This window comes from Ictidomys tridecemlineatus, chromosome 14 (genome assembly GCF_052094955.1).
Source record: "Ictidomys tridecemlineatus isolate mIctTri1 chromosome 14, mIctTri1.hap1, whole genome shotgun sequence".
NCBI classification, from domain to species: Eukaryota; Metazoa; Chordata; class Mammalia; order Rodentia; family Sciuridae; genus Ictidomys; species Ictidomys tridecemlineatus.
The window spans coordinates 23,648,406-23,668,998 of record NC_135490.1 but is presented as its reverse complement, the minus strand read 5'-3'; the positions used below and the strand labels follow the sequence as shown (position 1 = coordinate 23,668,998).

The following is a 20,593-nucleotide window of genomic DNA, read 5'->3' as shown; positions in this document are numbered from 1 at the left end:
ACCGCTGCCTACACCCTTGCAGTGAGTGGGGGAGCAGGCGCTGCCTGCCCGGCCCCGAGGACTCGACTCTGTGAACCTCCTCTGGTGGTTTGGAGCTGCAGACGACCACCCTCCACCTGCCAACCCAGTGCTGCAAACGACCCCTGATCAGCTCTGAAAAAGGCCCCGCCCACACAGCGAACAGCAGGAATGGAGACCCGCCTAATCCGGGAGGAAGTACCGCTGCACAGTGATTGACTCCCGCCTACTGAGAGGAGAAACTTGGCCCGGTGGGCATAGCTCCACCCACTGGAAGAGCAGTTAATTGAACTCTAGGACTGCATTTATAAATTTTTTTTTTTTTTTTTTTGCTGTCTTTTTAAATGTTTTTTAATCCATCTTATTTTATTTTATTCTATTTTTTAAATCTCATTTTCCATTTCTACTATTATTATTTTTCTTTAAATCCCTTTTAATCTTCTATTTTTTTCTATCCTTCTTTTCTCCTGTCTTTACATCTCTTTTTAATTTTCTTACTCCCCCTTCCTTGAATTCTACCTGCTTACTCTTATTCTCTTTAGTGACTTCTACCCATCCCTTCTAATACCTTTCCTCCCAAGCTTCAAATATATTTATAGGAGTAAACAGTAACTCAGCAGTCAAACAGAACAAGAAACAATATGAACAGCATGAAAAAGCAAGGAAGAAAAGGAGTGCAAACAATGCAGGGCAGCCTAAATATTCAAGAGGATATAGAACCACCAGAAAAATGGTCATATAAAGAACTCATGGAACACCTGAGACAGATGGAACGGAACCTTAAAGAGGATACAAGACAGCAAATTCAAGCAGCGAAAGAACACATTGAGAATGTATTACACAAACAGATAAAGGAAGAAGTTAAGCATCTTTATCAGGAGATAGAGACTATAAAAAAGAATCAAACCATAATCTTAGAAATGAAGGAAACTATAAACCAAATTAAAAACTCAAATGAGAGTATCATTAATAGAGTGGAGCAAGTAGAAGCTAGAACATCAGATAATGAAGACAAAATATACCATCTGGAAAAGAGACTAGCCATCTCAGATAGGCTAGTTAAAAATCATGAGAGAAGCATACAAGAGATATGTGATAATATAAAAAAACCAAATTTAAGAGTCATTGGGATAGAGGAAGGGATAGAGATTCAAACAAGGGGAATGAGTAATCTACTAGATGAAATAATCACAGAAAACTTTCCAGAATTAAAAAAGGAAACAGATATTCAAATTGTAGATGCATACAGGACACCGAACATACAAAATCACAGTAGACCAACGCCAAGACACATTGTTATGAAGATATCCAATATACAGAACAAAGAGAAAATATTAAAAGCTACAAGAGAAAAGAGAAAGATTACATTCAGGGGTAAAACAATAAGGTTAACAACGGACTTCTCAACTCAGACGCTGAAAGCGAGAAGATCCTGGAATAACGTATTTCAAACACTGAAAGACAATGGATGCCAACCAAGAATTCTGTACCCAGCAAAATTAAGCTTCAGATACGACAATGAAATAAAAATCTTTCACGATAAACAAAAACTAAAAGAATTTGCAGCCAGAAAACCAGCGTTGCAAAGCATCTTGAGCAAAACACTTCACGAGGAAGAAAGGGAAAACAATAACCAAAGCCAACAGTGGGAAGTACCTCAGTAAAGAAAGACGGAGGGGGGAAAACTAATCATGGTGAAACAAACGCAATTAAAAAAATAAAAATAAAAAAATGAGATAAATAATCAAATATGGCTGTAAGTACAAACCATATATCAATAGTAACTCTAAACATTAATGGTTTAAACACTCCAATAAAGCGACATAGGCTGGTAACATGGATCAAAAAAACAAATCCAACAATATGCTGTCTCCAGGAGACTCACCTGACTGGAAAAGACATACACAGGCTGAAGGTGAAAGGTTGGGAAAAAATATACCATGCACACGCTCCTCGCAAGCAAGCAGGGGTGGCCATCCTCATATCGAATAAAATCGACTTCAAGACTAAGTTAATCCAAAGGGATAAGGAAGGACATTATATACTGTTAAAAGGAACCATTAAACAACAAGACATAACAATTATCAATATTTATGCACCAAATAATGGCGCTTCGAAGTTTATAAAACAAATTCTCCTCAAGTTCAAGAATCAAATAGACCACAACACAATAATTATGGGTGACTTCAACACACCTCTCTCACCATTGGACAGATCCTCCAAGCAAAAATTGAATAAAGAAACTATAGACCTCAATAACACAATCAATAACCTAGACTTAACTGACATATATAGAATATACCAACCATCATCGAATGGATATACTTTTTTCTCAGCAGCACATGGATCCTTCTCAAAAATAGACCATATATTATGCCATAGGGCAACCCTCAATAAATATAAAGGGGTAGAGATTATACCATGCATTTTATCCGATCATAATGGATTGAAACTGGAAATTAATGATAAAAGAAGGAAGGGAAAATCCAATATCACATGGAAAATGAACAATATGTTACTGAATGATCAAAGGGTTACAGAAGACATAAAGGAGGAAATCAAAAAATTCTTAGAGATAAATGAAAATGCAGACACAACCTATCGGAATCTATGGGACACAATGAAAGCAGTTTTAAGAGGGAAATTCATCGCCTGGAGGTCATACCTCAAAAAAAGGAAAAACCAACAAATAAATGAGCTCACACTTCATCTCAAAGCCCTAGAAAAGGAAGAGCAAAACAATAGCAAATGCAGCAGAAAGCAAGAAATAATTAAAATCAGAGCGGAAATCAATGAAATTGAAACAAAAGAAACTATCGAAAAAATTAACAAAACTAAAAGTTGGTTCTTTGAAAAAATAAACAAGATTGACAAACCTTTAGCCATGCTAACGAAGAGAAGAAGAGAGAGAACTCAAATTACTAACATAAGGGATGAAAAAGGCAATATCACAACAGACGCCACAGAAATACAGAAGACAATTAGAAACTATTTTGAAAACCTATATTCCAATAAAATAGAAGATAGTGAAGACATCAATAAATTTCTTAAGACATATGATTTGCCCAGACTGAGTCAGGAGGACACACATGATTTGAACAGACCAATATCAATGGATGAAATTGAAGAAGTAATCAAAAGACTACCAACCAAGAAAAGCCCAGGACCGGATGGGTATACAGCGGAGTTTTACAAAACCTTTAAAGAAGAATTAATACCAATACTTTTCAAGTTATTCCAGGAAATAGAAAAAGAGGGAGTCCTTCCAAATTCATTCTATGAGGCCAACATCACATTGATTCCGAAACCAGACAAAGACACATCAAAGAAAGAAAACTACAGACCAATATCTCTGATGAACCTAGATGCAAAAATCCTCAATAAAATTCTGGCAAATCGGATACAAAGACACATCAAAAAAATTGTGCACCATGATCAAGTAGGATTCATCCCTGGGATGCAGGGATGGTTCAATATACGGAAATCAATAAATGTAATTCACCATATCAATAGACTTAAAGATAAGAACCATATGATCATCTCGATAGACGCAGAAAAAGCATTCGACAAAGTACAGCATCCCTTTATGTTCAAAACATTAGAAAAACTAGGGATAACAGGAACTTACCTTGATATTGTAAAAGCTATTTACGCTAAGCCCCAGGCTAGCATCATTCTGAATGGAGAAAAATTGAAGGCATTCCCCTTAAAATCAGGAACAAGACAGGGATGCCCTCTATCACCACTTTTATTCAATATAGTTCTCGAAACACTGGCCAGAGCAATTAGACAAACGAAAGAAATTAAAGGCATAAAAATTGGAAAGGAAGAACTTAAATTATCACTATTTGCAGATGACATGATTCTATACCTAGAAGACCCAAAATGGTCTACAAAAAAACTACTAGAACTAATAAATGAATTCAGCAAAGTGGCAGGATATAAAATCAACACGCACAAATCAAAAGCATTTCTGTATATCAGCAACAAAACCTCTGAAATGGAATTAAGGAAAACCACTCCATTCACAATATCCTCAAAAAAAATAAAATACTTGGGAATCAACCTAACAAAAGAGGTGAAAGATTTATACAATGAAAACTACAGATCCCTAAAAAGAGAAGTAGAAGAAGATCTTAGAAGATGGAAAGATATACCCTGTTCATGGATAGGCAGAACTAACATCATCAAAATGGCGTTATTACCAAAAGTCCTCTATAAGTTTAATGCAATGCCAATCAAAATTCCAATGGCATTGCTTGTAGAAATAGATAAAGCAATCATGAAATTCATATGGAAAAATAAAAGACCCAGAATAGCAAAAGCAATTCTAAGCAGGAAGTGTGAATCAGGTGGTATAGCAATACCAGATTTCAAACTATACTACAGAGCAATAGTAACAAAAACAGCATGGTACTGGTACCAAAACAGGCGGGTAGACCAATGGTACAGAATAGAGGATACAGAGACTAATCCACAAAGTTACAACTATCTTATATTCGATAAAGGGGCTAAAAGCATGCAATGGAGGAAGGATAGCATTTTCAACAAATGGTGTTGGGAAAACTGGAAATCCATATGCAACAAAATGAAACTGAATCCCCTCCTCTCACCATGCACAAAAATTAGCTCAAAATGGATCAAGGACCTTGATATCAAATCAGAGACTCTGCGTATGATAGAAGAAAAAGTTGGCTACGATCTACATATTGTGGGATCAGGCTCCAAATTCCTTAACAGGACACCCATAGCACAAGAGTTAATAACAAGAATCAACAAATGGGACTTACTTAAACTAAAAAGTTTTTTCACAGCAAGAGAAACAATAAGAGAAGTAAATCGGGAGCCTACATCATGGGAACAAATTTTTACCCCCCACACTTCAGATAGAGCCTTAATATCCAGAGTTTACAAAGAACTCAAAAAATTAGACAATAAGACAACAAATAACCCAATCAACAAATGGGCCAAGGACCTGAACAGACACTTCTCAGAAGAGGACATACAATCAATCAACAGATACATGAAAAAATGCTCACCATCTCTAGCAGTCAGAGAAATGCAAATCAAAACTACCCTAAGATACCATCTCACTCCAGTAAGATTGGCAGCCATTATGAAGTCAAATAATAACAAGTGCTGGCGAGGATGTGGGGAAAAGGGTACTCTTATACATTGCTGGTGGGACTGCAAATTGGTTCGACCAATTTGGAAAGCAGTATGGAGATTCCTGGGAAAGCTAGGAATGGAACCACCATTTGACCCAGTTATTGCCCTTCTTGGTCTATTCCCTGAAGACCTTAAAAGAGCGTACTACAGGGATACTGCCACATCGATGTTCATAGCAGCACAATTCACAATAGCTAGACTGTGGAACCAACCCAGATGCCCTTCAATGGATGAATGGATTAAAAAAATGTGGCATTTATACACTATGGAGTATTACGCAGCACTAAAAAATGACAAAATCATGGAATTTGCAGGGAAATGGATGGCATTAGAGCAGATTATGCTCAGTGAAGCTAGCCAATCCCTAAAAAACAAATACCAAATGTCTTCTTTGATTTAATGAGAGCAACTAAGAATAGAGTAGGGAGGAAGAGCAGGAAGAAAAGATTGACATTAAACAGAGGCACGAGATGGGAGGGAAAGAGAGAGAAAAATGGAATTGCATGGAAATGGAAAGAGACTCTCATTGTTATAAAAAACTACATAAAAGAGGTTGTGAGGGGAATTGGAAGAAAAATAAGGAGAGAAATGAACTACAGTAGATGGGATAGAAAGAGAAGATGGGGGGGAGGGGGATAGTAGAGGATAGGAAAGGTAGCAGAATACATCAGTCACGAGTATGGCATTATGTAAAAATGTGAATGTGTAACCGATGTGATTCTGCAATCTGTATTTGGGGTAAAAATGGGAGTTCATAACTCACTTGAAACTATTGTTCGAAGTATGATATGTCAAGAGCTTTGTAATGTTGTGAACAACCAATAAAAAAAAAAAAATCTTTGAAAAAAAAAAAAAAAAAAAAAAAAGGAGACAATAAAATGTTACTCTAAATATCAAATCAATGGTAAGGCTCAACAAGGATTATTGTAGGGCTCATTATTTTTGTTAGACACATTTATTGTTTTGTACTGGGGATTGAACTCAGGGTGCTTTACCATACTCATAGTCATTTTACTTTTTAAAATTTGAGACTGGGTCTCATTAAGTTGCTGTGTGTCTCACTATGTTGCTGAGGCTGGCCTTGAATATAAAATCCTCCTGCCTCAGCCTTTATAGTTGCTAGGATCACAGGTTTGTGCCACTATGCCCAGCAATGCATTTCATTTTATGTGGACATTTATATCATATGAGATTGGATTGTTAATTTAAAAGAATGAGGGAAAGAAACTCCCCAAAGCTTTTCTTCTGACTCTCATTCTACTGAAGAACAGATTCTGTCACTGATGGGCAATATACATATTTTATAAATGTCAAAATAATTTTTATGAGTTGATTTTATATTTGTAACTTCCAAATATTTCCTCCTGTAAAAATTATAGACTCATTTCCTTCTGAACTTGAGAGCCCCTTACTATTTTACATTTGTATTTATGACCATAGAAAACAATGCCCTCATGTTTTAGATCCCCTACAACCATGAATGTAAAGTAATTGTTTCTTTGGAGCTGGTTTATTAAAACCATCCATACATTTCACAATTGTGGAACATGATCTACAAACAACATATGAAATCAGAAAATCAGAATAGCTTTTTTTTTTCAATTCTTTGGCAGATGATGCTGAATTTCTGAACAGAAAAGTATGAAGTTATATTTTATAATATTTGCTTAGTTTCTGCTAATTATTAGCATTGAGCTTGATTTTGCTTTCAAAATACAATTATCTTCACAATCTTAAGTATGAATATTAAATCTAAACAATTCCAAGAGTGACCAACTCTCCATAAATCCGAGCCATAAAAATTGCTTGTCTCATGGTCTAGTGGAGTATCAGATGGAATACCAGCACTAAAACATTTTTGTCGACTGTCATCTCAGAATCATTATATGCACTTTAGTGTTAGTATTTTATCATATAAAATAGAAATGCACTACCATTCTTCATCTATTTTACAACCTTTTCATACTGATGATATCTTCCAACTTTGAACAGTTGTAAAACTTGTGCTAACTGATTTGTCTGCATATGGAAACTTTCCTTAATGTACACTTGGTATAAAATAGAAATAGAAGTTCAGGACTCATTATTATCATTTGTGAAATTATTTAAAAATATTCTGACTATTTCAGAGATTTGTAAACACTTTCAACCATGTGAAAAGCCTATGACTTTTTTATAGTAATATTGATCTTGTAGAAATTGCTTTGCTATTGCTTTGTAGAAATTACATACACATCTATAGTATCTCTCTATATATAATATTGCACATATATGTAGATTTTTAACAAATATGTAAATATGCATACATTTTATATATAGAAAAAGATATATGCATATAGCTTTTCCTCTTTCTGAGCTAGGCTTACAAAAGTATTGACTGATTCAAAAACTAGTTAAAATTTTGGAAGATGTTATTTATATAACAAATAAGAAAAAGTGGCAAGGAAAAGGGCAATACCATTTAACCTGAAATTAAACATAAAATGCTATAATATGAATCCATAGGAAAGCAAAGAAAATGTCTACAAATATGAGAAAGTGTCACATAAAATAGTAAAGAGGTCCTTTTTAAACTTACAAATTCAATGTTAATTATGTATTAAACAGTATTAATAAATAAGAAAATTTATTTCTTAAGAACTTGAAGTTATGCTATTTATGCATCCATATTACCATTTAGCTTCAACCTCAATTTTTAAACACATAGTAGTTTTTACATTTTAATTCCTGTAAAAATAGACTTTGCTGAAATGAAGATTCTAATTTATCTGAGTGAATCCTGAGGCCTTGTATTGCTAAGAAGGTTCAGGATGAGGAAGAGGCTGCTGGTCCATGGACCACACTTGAGAAGTGAGACTCTCAAAGAGTCTTAAAACTTGGTGGCATTGACACTTTGGGAGGGTAGTTCAAGCCACTGGCTTTTCCCTCCAACTAGCACAGGGAGAGGAACATATCTTTGTGAAAATCAAAATTCAAATGTTCAACTTGGTTTGCTGCTGCTTTTCTTGTTTTTGAACCCAAAAGTTTGAAACAAGCATAAATGAGTGTGTGCATGTGTGCCAGCATTTGTGTGTGTGTGTGCCTCGGTGCGGAGTTGAACCTCCATATGTGCATTACTGTAAGGGAAGTGTGTCAGCTACTCTCCTGTGAGGATCCTCAATTTGGACCTGCATTCATCTAAGCATACAAAGTTTAGAGAATTGTCAGGTTCAAATATGCCCTATCTCTGAGGTTAAGCCTTAGCTTATTTCACACATTTCAACAGTTTCCATGTGGATGCTGTTAAGGTTGCCTGGAATTTGGAGATAAGCCCAGGATTAGTCCTGCTTTAAAATCATCATGAAGCTGTGTTATAGGCCTCAAGTTAAGTTGTTAAATATATTTCTTAGAGCTTACTGGAAAAAAAAAAAAGTCCCACAGTAACTTACTTTGGTAAGCTTCAAACACCTAAAAGGGAGTGGCTGTTGAAAATTTACCTGCAGGTCTCTAGTTCATATTTTTAGAGATGGCAGGCTTATTTTCTGAGGCTAAAACAATATGTTGTTTACCAAGTTTTCTTTATGAAAAATATCCAAATTGAAAACCACTGGATGAGATATTGACTTTAAGAAGAAAAAACTTTGGGGAACTATGTCAATACTCTTAAGGCAGAATTTCAAAAATGTCACCATAATAATTCAGAATTATTGTACATATATAAAATATTTTAGTCTTTTTCTTTATTACAGAATTTTCTAATTACTAAAACACTTAGGTTTGTCAGAAAGAGGGATTCTGAATGATTATACTTATGCTAATAGTATGGCTAAACAATTGGCTTTCCTATTACGTTGTGTGTAGCTACTCTGTTGACTTGGAGGACAGGAAATACAAGGCAGAAATATTTCATTAAGGATTATCAAAATTGTATTGCTTGGCAAAACAATATTGCCCAGTATTTGGCAGACATATAATGCAAAGGTGTTAAAATGCATGCTGAACAGAACTGGGATTGCAAAGTATTTCTGAAAATAAACTCAAAGTGTAACAATTTAGAAATAAATTTTTTAAAAAAGTCAAATAAACTCAAAGTGTGACACTTCAGAAATAATTTTTTTTAAAACATAAGTCACCAGAATCCTTAGATCTTTTACTCTAAATTTGTCTAGGATGCTTAATCTGATTTTTAAAGAGTTGGTAAATAGAACATTATGCATTACAAAGTTGTGATTTCTGGCATAATCCAAGGGGAAAAAAAAGGCACAAGTAAATTATCACATTGACAGCATTGTTATATAGATATATCAGAACTAAAAAAAGAGCAGAAAGAGTTTCTCTGTCTTAGAAACCCTGTAAACAATAGGTGCCCTAGGATAGGTACTCCGGTGGTAGTGAAAATAATCTTGAGAATGATTCTGCTATGATTGATCTCTTTTAGGATTAGATTCTTAGAATTTTATTTCAATAATTGTAAAATATATTGGACATTTTTTTTTTACATTAAAGCAGTCCTAATTTCTCCAATATATATTGAATTACCATGATTAGTCTTCACATCTCCTTTATATTTTTGTTGTTGCTCTTTTCAGGTATACATGACAGTAGAGTGTGTTTGACATATTACACATACAAGGAGTATAATTTTATTTTAATCAAGATCTCATTCCTGGGGTTGTCCATGATGTGAGTTTCACTGGTAATGTATTTATATATGAACAGAGGAAAGTTATGTTTTCATTCATTTTACTCACATGTTCTTTAAATGATGCATTTCTGGAGAAAGGTACGTAGGTAGATTTGATGAAACCAAGAAGATCTCCTCAAAAAGTATAGTGATTCTTTATATCATAGTAATAGGGGAGTATTTGGTGGCGGAAATCAATAGATGAGAACAGTTACTCTCCTGTGTGGTGTACAATGCCCTTGGTTTTATGACAATGCTTCATTATACTTCTCTATTAGGAGTCACTCTCTTTCTCCCCATTTTGATAAAAAGCCCAAGACTGTGAGAAGTTACTTGACCCAATGTTACATGGTGAATAGTAGCTATTGGGACTGTGATGCATGTTAATTATGTTAATTCTTTGTATTTTCCCAAAATTCAGAAAGCAGCAGTGGTGCTCCTCAAGTCCACACAAGCCCTAAGGTATACCAACTACTTTTATGAGATGAGATCTTATAATCCAAATGAAAATTAGGAAGGAGGCTCTTTCCTACTTTACATAATAAGATTACAATGTATCATAAAAGATTATTGAAGTGTTTTTGTACCTTCTTTAAAAATTTACATTTGATTATAAAATAATACGGTCGACTTGATGGCTAGTTGGAATAAAGTATATAAATTAAAGCTTTACCAAAGCATTTAAATAGTGATTAACCTTAAAATTTTTCAATAGGAAAGTAAAAAAAAAAAAAAATCACCATTACTGTCCCAAAGAATCCTTTTTCTGCTGTTCTTCTTCACTAATGTTAATTACATTGACAGTCTACTTACTTCCCAGGTAAATTACCTGCCAAACAATGGTTCATCTAAGTTGTTACTGTATCAAAAAGGATTGTGATCTGAGGCCACGAAAATGCAGGTGCCATACTTTCACCTTCATGCACTTTCAATTGAAAAATCCCTCTGAGGAATATTCAGAAAAAAAAATGCTTTACAAACCACAATTTTCTGCTACCAAGTATTTATTAGTGTACTGCCCCAGGTCAAAATTCTTCTGTAATAAAGAGTTTACCAAGACAAAGTTTATTATGCAGAGAATTATCCAAAGATACACTGATTTATACCTCCTGGTACCAATCATGGTGGATGATCTGCAGCCTAAGATCTTCATTCTTCTTCTCACTTTTAAACAAAGAGTTTTAGCTTGTTCATACATTGTCTTTTCTTTAGTTAATTTAGTAATGGCTGCTTTGAAAGATGTAGCTTTAAATACAAACAAACGAAGAGAATGTGCTATTTAAATTGGTATTTGAAACCTCTAAAAATTTCTGTTTGGGATACTGGCTCTTATTCTAAGCTACACAAGGAAAATCCTCCTTAAAACTAAGCCCAAAGGACCAGGTTGGTAGTTTCACCCTAAAATAATAATGGTAAACAACCTCATTTTTGTCATGTAAATTTGAATAGTTATTGATAGGTAACTCCGGGTACTCTGTTAAAGATGCTTCAGTATCAACACACTCAGTCTAGCTTTTACAGAGATTTTGATTAACATGAAAAAATAATGCTTTATTGTAAATGAAATTTCTAGAACTTTAATTAGCCCGTGTGCTTTTAAGATGTATACTCTTTTGAGGCATAAGGACAATATTCAAACAAAATATTTTTTGTCATTCTCACAGATGTAGAGTTAAGTAAACTCTTTTATTCAATGAACTATAAATAGAAAATTATACTCACAAATAGTTGAAAATCATTAGAAAGACTTCCTCCTCTCTCCTCACACAAGCCAAGAAATAGGGACTTTATTGCCCCTGTTTAAACCAAATAGGATTTGTGAAGTCCTACCATTAGGAAAGTTTCTATAATTTTATTCCTTCATGTTATAAATAAAATCGTATGTTATGAAAATATTAAAACTTATGTCAAATTTTCTAATATACTTTTATACCAGATCACTTTGTTATTGTTCAGATACAATGACATGATAAAATAATTAGACTTACCAAGTGAAAATAGGTGTTTGTGTCTCTTATAATTTCTAGTACTTATGAAATAACAGGAGCACAGCTTGGAGAATGTGTCATACTTGGTAAATAATAGAGTAGATACACTTTTTAGAAACAGGAACAGGTTTTATAGTTCCACTTGGATATTTTGCCATTCATATGTGCTTAAAATAATACATTTTGCAATGTTCATCCTGAAGCTGAAGGTAAAATTCAAAGCATTTTGTCAATATCTATTTTACATGTAAGACAAACTTTTTTATAGTTCTCCAAATGACGTCAATAGCTTCTCATTGTTTCTTTCCCCATCAGCCTACATTTTCTGAAATCATAACAGAGAAAAAACTTCATAATTACCTTTTAGCTGGAATCAGAAAGTCACTATCTGCCTTTGTTAAAAAAAAAAAAAAGCCCTCCATGATTATTATGTGGGTGGTAACAATGTCAGATAAAATGTTATCAGCTGCATCTTACCTCTATCACTGAAGTCATCTACCAGAATGATTTCGGCTATGAGACTCTCAGGGGTTCGGTTAATTATACTGTGTATGGTCCGCAGGAGTGAAGTCCAGCCTTCATTATGAAATGGGATGATGACGCTGGTGTTTGGCAGCCTTTCCAGGTACATCTTGTGCTTACAGCTGGAGAAGATGGAGGAAAAAAAATGTCAAATGGAAAATGATTATATATCTTATACTGCTAATTATTCATTATGCTATCAGATGATGATGAAAATGTGACTTTTTGTCTGATACCTTTAAACCAGTGCTTGTGCACTCTAATAGTTTCTCTCTTCATTCATGGATTTTTTAATGATCCCCTTTCACGATCTTAATAAAAACCATTATTTTACTCTTGTTGTATCAGAGGCTCAAATATGTCAGAATGTTAAAATCTTGTGCTCTTGCTAAAATACCTTTTTTCTATTGTTATATAATAAAAATAAGAATAAATGATATAATTTAAAATTGTTTCCACTGAGTGCATGATTAAGTCTTACATGTGTTTCCTGAAGAGTTTTGAAAATTTAACTCATGTATTAATTAAGCTTAATTAGTTTTGACTGTGAAGTGTTTCATTAGCTGGACAGTATTTGTAGCTCTGTGGGGGAAAAATACCCATAACCTTTCAATAGAATAAACGAAAATTTAATCCTAAGTGACCATTTACTGAACACAACCACATAGTAAGATTAAATTAAGATCCAAACTGAGACATCATTACATTTCTAATAGAAACTTTAGGAAGAAATCTCAAGTTGGTTTTTCATTGTGATAAAATCTGAGAAGCCACATGGAAGGTATTTTTTTTTTTTACCCTGTGCCTTTATCAGTTATTTAATCCAAAGTTTTATCATGTTTAACAATATTTACCAGCAAGTAGATATTGATGTTTTCAAAGCAAATGGAAAGAGTTAGGAAAGCTATGAAATGATACCATGATATACACATAAAATGCTGTTAAAAACATGAAACTCATTTTAGGAAAACTTAAATGTCAAGAAAATGTAATATATGAAAGATCTGACAGTAATTTCCAAGGGAGTTCAGTGAGACAGATGCCTTCACATATAATGCACAGATCTGGAAAAGAGAGCTAATGTAATTCAGCACACCTGGTCATAATTATATACAGCCATCCATTCTTCTGAACAATGATAAAGACCCAAGATAATTATATTTCCATATACCAGTATTCAGGATAATTGCAGCTACTGCACAGACTACCATACCTCACAATGTTCTGAGAATGCAAATGGTATTTTCAAAAAAGCAAATTATTTTTAAAACTTAAGACAAGATATTATACTTATCAATGGCTTATGAATTAAATATGATTTGCAGGCAGAACCTATAAATAATCAATAGGCTCATGACTTTAAGAGCCACACAAAATCCAATCAGAAAAAAGGCAGACACAAAGGATGCAAGAAAGGAAGATGGACACAAGAACACACAACCAGGCCTTTCCCTCCTGGAAGTGTTTTCAACAATGTGTTTATGAGCACAAATATTATCACATATGAAGTGAAAGGTCCCTTCTGCTCACTTTTTCAATCAAGTGGCAATGGCTTATTGATAGTTTGATACAAGCCAGAATCCAAAGTGGAAAATAGTGAGCAAAAGCTAGTTCTTAACGTTAGGACATCTGCAATACAAAGGGAACAACCGAATAAAATCAGTTTAAGTTTAAAATGAAATGTACAGTACAGCTTCAGAAGACGGTGGAGAAGAGAGAGATGCAGATCCAGCATCTCCTCAGCACCAGATTTATAAGGCAGGAAGACTCCTCCTTAGTGAGGTAACAAAGGAAATTCACTGAAACATAATAGAATTGTAAAAACAAAACAAAACAAAAAAATGAGAGAACACAGAAAGTCATTAACTTGAGCATAAGAAATAATGCCTTAGGTCCTGCCACCTGCAGAGGAGAGTGGGGAGTAAACACAAAAGAGATGTGTGGCCAGTGAATAAAGAAATTAAAAAATAAAGAAAAATCAACATAGAGTAATATGTGGTTTACAGAGGAAGGCTGGTTTTAACGAATACAGCATTGGTAGGGTAAGAGTCTCAGCAGAAACAAATCCAAAGCTGGGCTGAAAGTGTTCCAGGTAGGGAACAAGTGCCACCTTGTGTGGCACAGAAAGCCCTGAATAGAATGGGAACTCATAAAGGAAGTTACCAGCAGCCTACGAAGAAATTCCCAGAGGCTGCCTAAACCAGAGACTGAAATAGGCACAAAGAACGTTTTACCTGGACCAATCAGCTTCTGGATCCCAAGGGAGAAAAAGAGCATAATAGTTCCCACCCCATTACATCAGTGGTGAAGAGGCTTACTGCAGCCACACAAGCGCATCTGCACTCCAGGGCAGATACCTGGTAATTCACATCCATAGAAGGAAGGTTAACTCAGTGGAGGGTAAGTCCTTGCACCCTAAAAGTGAATTTTCCTGTAAGCCCCAGGGATCCAGAAATACACCAGAGATAGAAATCTGCACAAGAACAGGAGCAAATACCAAATAACCATCAACAGAGTTCCAAAGGCACCAAACTCCAACAACCAGAAACTCCAATCTAGAACTCTGCCTCACTCCTGCTGCAGGATAGCACAAATCATGAGCACTTGTAGTCTATTCCACCTAATACTGGAGATTGGAAGCTGGGAGCTACTATACCTGGCTGGCAGTAAGGAGAAGGAACAGGACAGTGGCCAAAAATACAGAGCCAAAAATAAATACAAAGACTGAAAAATCCATCCCTGCCAACATATTTGATCATCAGAGCTAAAGCAAGCCCTCTCTCATTAAGAATTGCTTTTTGTTTTCTTTTTCTCTATATTCTCAGTTTTTATTTATTTATTTATTTATTTTGTTAAAATAGTTTTTAGTTGCCAATGGATTTTTAACTTTGTTTATTTATATGTGGTGCTGAGGATTGAACCCAGGGCCTCACATATATTAGGCAAGCACTCTACCACTGAGCCACAACCCCAGCCCCATTTTTAAAATTTTTTAAATTTTAACATTTTTAAAATTGTCAAACATGATTTCATTGTAAAGTGTTATTTTTCACTTTTCTTATTATGTATAATTTTGTGTATAGGTGGGTGTGCATGTGTGATTGTGCATGCTCTCACTGCACAGATAAATTTGGATACATATATGCATATATATGCACTATATATATATGATATATTGTGTATATATATATATATATATATATATATATATTCATATAACTTTATTTACACATTAATTGTTCTCTCCTGCATGTATTCATTATTTATCCTAGATTAGATTTAGATGAGGATTAGATTTAGGTGAGCATTTGAGTTGGTTCAATCTTACCTTTGCTGGTTAATTAATACCTAGGTTCTGAGCTCTCCTGTCTTCTCCTCTTCTTTCTCTTACCCCCAGTAACAACCAAATTTTCCTGTTTCCTCCTCCTCTGATTCTTTTTCAATACTTTCAGTTAATTTATTATTCCTTTTTCTTACAGCTTATACCTGTTCCCTATTTCTTGACTCTCCTCTGATAATTTTTGAAACACTTAAAATTTTCTCTTGCCTTCCCACCATATTTTAATCCTATTTAAGATACTGTAATCCCACTAAATAATCAAAATTATATAGTTTGGGGGACAGACAAGATGGCGAATTAACCACAAGTTGCTTTTCTCATAGCTCTGTGATTGGGTCAGGACTCAAATAGCAAGAAAACTACTTTTCTGGGAGGTGAGTCAAAGGAAAAACCACTCCACTGATACTCAACACTGGACAGAGAGCCTTGAAGTCATGGAGATTTGGGGTACATCAGACAAAGCTAAGGAACAGAATTGGAGGTGAGCTCCCAATGGGAAAGTGTGTGTGTGGGAGGGGAAGGTCTGAAAAGATCTGTATCTTGGCATGGGCAGCCCAGGATCAAAGAGACAGTCCACCTTGGGCCAACCCAAAGACTTTTTAGCCCAATAAACTGGTACTCAAATATCACTGTTTGCCCCCAGTGTAAGGAGAACTCAAGCTGGAAACTTTAATACCTCCCTGAGACAGTGGTGGAAACTCAGACCAGCAGCTGAGCCCCATGAGTTTTGAGCTAAAATCAACACATGAATCCGGAGACCTAAAGTGAGCCTAGCAAATCAGGAGAATCTCTGACATGGAGAATTTCTGGCATAGAGACCACTTTGCCTGGGAGTAATACAGATCAGAAGAGCCAGATAAAGATGGTGCCCCTCCCCCACTCCATTGAACTGGCAGCCAACAGCCTCAAGACCAGCAGCAGGGAGAAACTGAAGGGGGCAGGGTGGAGTGACTGCACTTAAGGCTCAGAAACAGTCCTGGAGAAGCCAAAAAAAATGCACAACATCCTAGAAAAACAGAACTGTTGAAAGAAGGATTCCCTCTTCCCACAGATGATGATGTATTGCAAAGAGTAGTTGCATACAATCCAAGAAGCAGGTTGATTCATTAACACCAGAAAACTCCCCACATAATAAAACACCTGGAATAATACCAGACCAAATCCCCATCCCTAGGAGCTTCACTTGTACCAACTCATTGCAACCTACAGACAATACCCAGGAAGTTAAGCTGCCAGCATCTTCCACAGTTCCTCACACCATCTGCTGAGATGGGAAGCTGAGAAACAAAAAGGCAGTTTGGCACAGACAGTGGGCAAAAACTCTCATTGACCATTTTGTTTTTGTTTTTGTTATGTTTTGATTTGTTTTTAAGTGTGTACTGATTGACAAATAATGGAACCTTATATATTTGTACACATACATATTTGTTTCTGCTTTTCTTTCTTTAATTTTTATCATTTCTTGAAGGTAACTATTTTTTTGTTCTCTGTATTCTTTTTTTCAAGTAGGATTTTGATTAACATATTTTGTATTGACTTTTTATTGACTCCTTCAAAGTTCTATTTTCCTTTGTTTCTACTTTTCTCTTTTTTCTTGCCAACAGCCAAACCCTACTGCTGTCTGAATGTTGATTGTTACAATAACCGATCATATCATTTCTTAGTATTATAACAATCAACATTGTAGATTTCATTGCGAGAGAGCTATTTGGTTTAATGCAGCAAATTGTTTGCATTAGTTGTTATTAGTATCAGTCTCTCCCTAAACCATGAGATACTGGAAACTTGTAGGGGCACCATAATTCCACAAGATAGAAAGTCTATTGCCTCAAAACCAACTGTTAGTATGGCAGACATACAAACAACATAAAAACAGTAAGGGAACAAATTACCTCAAACAAACAAAAATACAGCCAAAACATTGACACCACACTGGAAGACATATCAGAGAAGGAATTTAGAAAATTTATACTGAAATTGATATGGGAGGGAGAAAATACAGAAAGCAAAATATAATTTAAATAAGGAGATAGACATTCTGAAATACAACCAAGCAGAAATCCTTGAAATTAAGGAACCAATAAACCAAATAAAAATTCATTGGAAAGTACCATCAGCAAACTAGGCCACTTGGAAGATAGTCTCAGGTATTGAAGACAAAAAATATAATCTTCAAAATTATGTTGACCATGAAGAAAAGATGATAAAGGACTATGAACAAAACTTCCAAGAAGTATGGGATAACATGAAAAGAGTAAACTTAAGATTTATTGGGATGGACAAAGGCTCACAGATATAAACCAAAGGAATGCATAATCTTTACATTGAAATAATGTCTGAAAATTTCCCAAACTTTAAGAATGAAATATAAAATTAAATACAGAAAACATGCAGGATCCAAAATATACAAAATTACAACAGACCCACACCAAGGCATGTTATTATAAAAATGCCAAACCTATAGAATAAGGATAGAATTTTAAAGGCTAATAAAGAAAGTCACATTTAAAGGAAAACTAATCTCAGCTGATTTCTCAACCTAGGCCCTCAAAGATCTTGGAATAATATATATCAAGCTCTGAAAGACAATGGATGCTAGCCATGAATACTATACCTAGCAAAATTAAGTTTCAGAATTAACAATGAAAATAAAACCTTTCATGATAAACAAAGTTAAAATAATTTACAAGAAAGCCAGTACTACTAAGCATACTCAACAAGCTATATCATGAAGAAAAAATTAAAAATTAGAGTAAAAACAACAAAAAGGAGGCATTACACTAGGAGAATAGCCATTCAAAAGAAAAGCTACTTCAAATTAAAAACTGAAATAATTCAAAATGACAGTAAAAAAGAATCATTTCTCAATAATAACACTGAATGTAAATGGTATAAACTCATCAATCAAAAGAGATAGTCTGACCAATTGGGTTAAAAAACAAGACCCAACAATAAGCTGTCTCCAAGAGATTCACCTCATAGGCAAAGACATCCAAAGACTGAAGATAAAAACATGAAAAAAAAAAGTACCACTCACATGGATCTCCCAAAAAGCATGGATTTCTATCCTTATATCTAATAAAGGGGACTTCAAGTCAAAATTAATCAGAAGGGACAAGAAAGCCATTTCATACTATGTAAGGAAACTATACATTAACAATGCATAGTAATCTTAAACATTTATGCTCCAAATAATGGAGCATACATATTACATACATACATATTATTATGTACACACATAATAGAGCGTCAAAGAGAATCTCCACAATCGCAATAATCAAATAGATCACAACATAATAATACTTGGTGACTTAAAAATTCCTCTTTTACCAATGGATAGATCTTCCAAATGAAAACTAAATAAAGAAGCTGTAGAGCTAAAACTACAATTAATAATTTAGACTTCACAAATATAGGTAGAACATTTCATCCATCAATGACTGAATACACTTTCTTAGTAGCACATGTGACTGTATCTAAGGTCACAAAAAATACAGATAATATCTTGAATTTTATCAATAATGGAATAAAATTAGAAATCAATAATAAAGTAAAGAATAGAAGCTACTTCAACACCCAGAGACTAAATAATACACTATTGAATGATAAATGGATAGCTAAAGAAATCAGGGATTAAAAAAAATCATTAAAGGTAAATGAGAATAGAGATACAACATATCAAAATCTCTGGGACACTATGAATGCAGTTTTAAGAAGAAAGTTCATTGCATTGAGCTCATTCATTAAAATAATTGAAAATCACCAGATAAATAACCCAAATTCCCATCTTAAAAGCCTAGAAAAAGAAGAACAAACAGACATTAAAGCAATAGAAGACTGGAAACAATTAAAATGAGAGCTAAAATTAAAACAAATAAAAAACAATTCAAAAAATTTATGAAACCCAAAATTGATTCTTTGAAGAAAGGTACAAATGGATAAACCCTTAGCAAAGCTAATGAAGAAAAGGAAACAGAAAATCAAATTACAAAAATTTATGACGAATAAGGAAATACCATGAACACCACTGAAATATAGACAATAATTAGAAGTTAGGTTGAAATTTTATACTACAATAAAATAAAGAATTTGAAGACATTAATAAATTTCTAGACATATAACCTACCCAAATTGAATCAAGAAGACATACAATATTTAAATAGATCTATTTCAATCAATGAAATTGAAGATTCAATCAGAAGCCTACCAACAAAGAAAAGCCCAGAACCAGACAGATTTTCAGCTGAGTTCTACAAGACCTTCAAAGAAGAACTTATACCAATCCTCCTCAAATTATTCCATAAAACAGAAAACTAGGGAACCCTTCCAAACTCATTGTGTGAAGCTACTATTACCCTGATACCAAAACCAGACAAAGACACAACAAGGAAAGAAAACTTCAGACCAATATCCCTGATGAACACTGATGCAAAATTTCTCAATAAAATAGTGGCAAAACACATACAAAAACATGTTCAAAAGATAGTACACCATGATCAAATGGGGTTCATTACAGGGATGCAAGGTTGATTCAACATACAGAAATGAATAAACTAATTCACCACTTCAATAGAAAAAAATGACATGATTATCTCCATAGATCCAGAAAAAGCATTTGAAATAATTCAGCATCCATTCATACCCCAAACTAGGAAAACTTGGCCTTGTAGGAACACACCTCAACATTGTAAAAGGTATATATGCAAAACCCAAGCTCAATATCATCCTAAATGGAGAAAAATTAACATTATTCCCCCCAAAAAACTGGAACAAGATAGGGATTTCCTCTTTCACAACTCCTATTCAACATAGTCCTTGAAATTGAAGCAAGAGTAATTACATCAAAGAAATAATTCAAATGTATATGAATAGGGAAATAAGAACTTGACCTAT

General features: G+C 34.3%; 1 protein-coding gene across 1 annotated transcript in view; it reads right to left on the bottom strand.

Annotated features, from left to right (window-relative positions):
• Positions 1-20,593, bottom strand: part of Galntl6 (polypeptide N-acetylgalactosaminyltransferase like 6) — a 1,056,167-nt gene that overhangs the window by 583,705 nt on the left and 451,869 nt on the right. Inside the window, exon 5 of the mRNA XM_005325506.3 lies at positions 12,316-12,482. Coding sequence (XP_005325563.1) covers positions 12,316-12,482 — 167 coding nt within the window. The remainder of the gene's footprint in view (positions 1-12,315; positions 12,483-20,593) is intronic.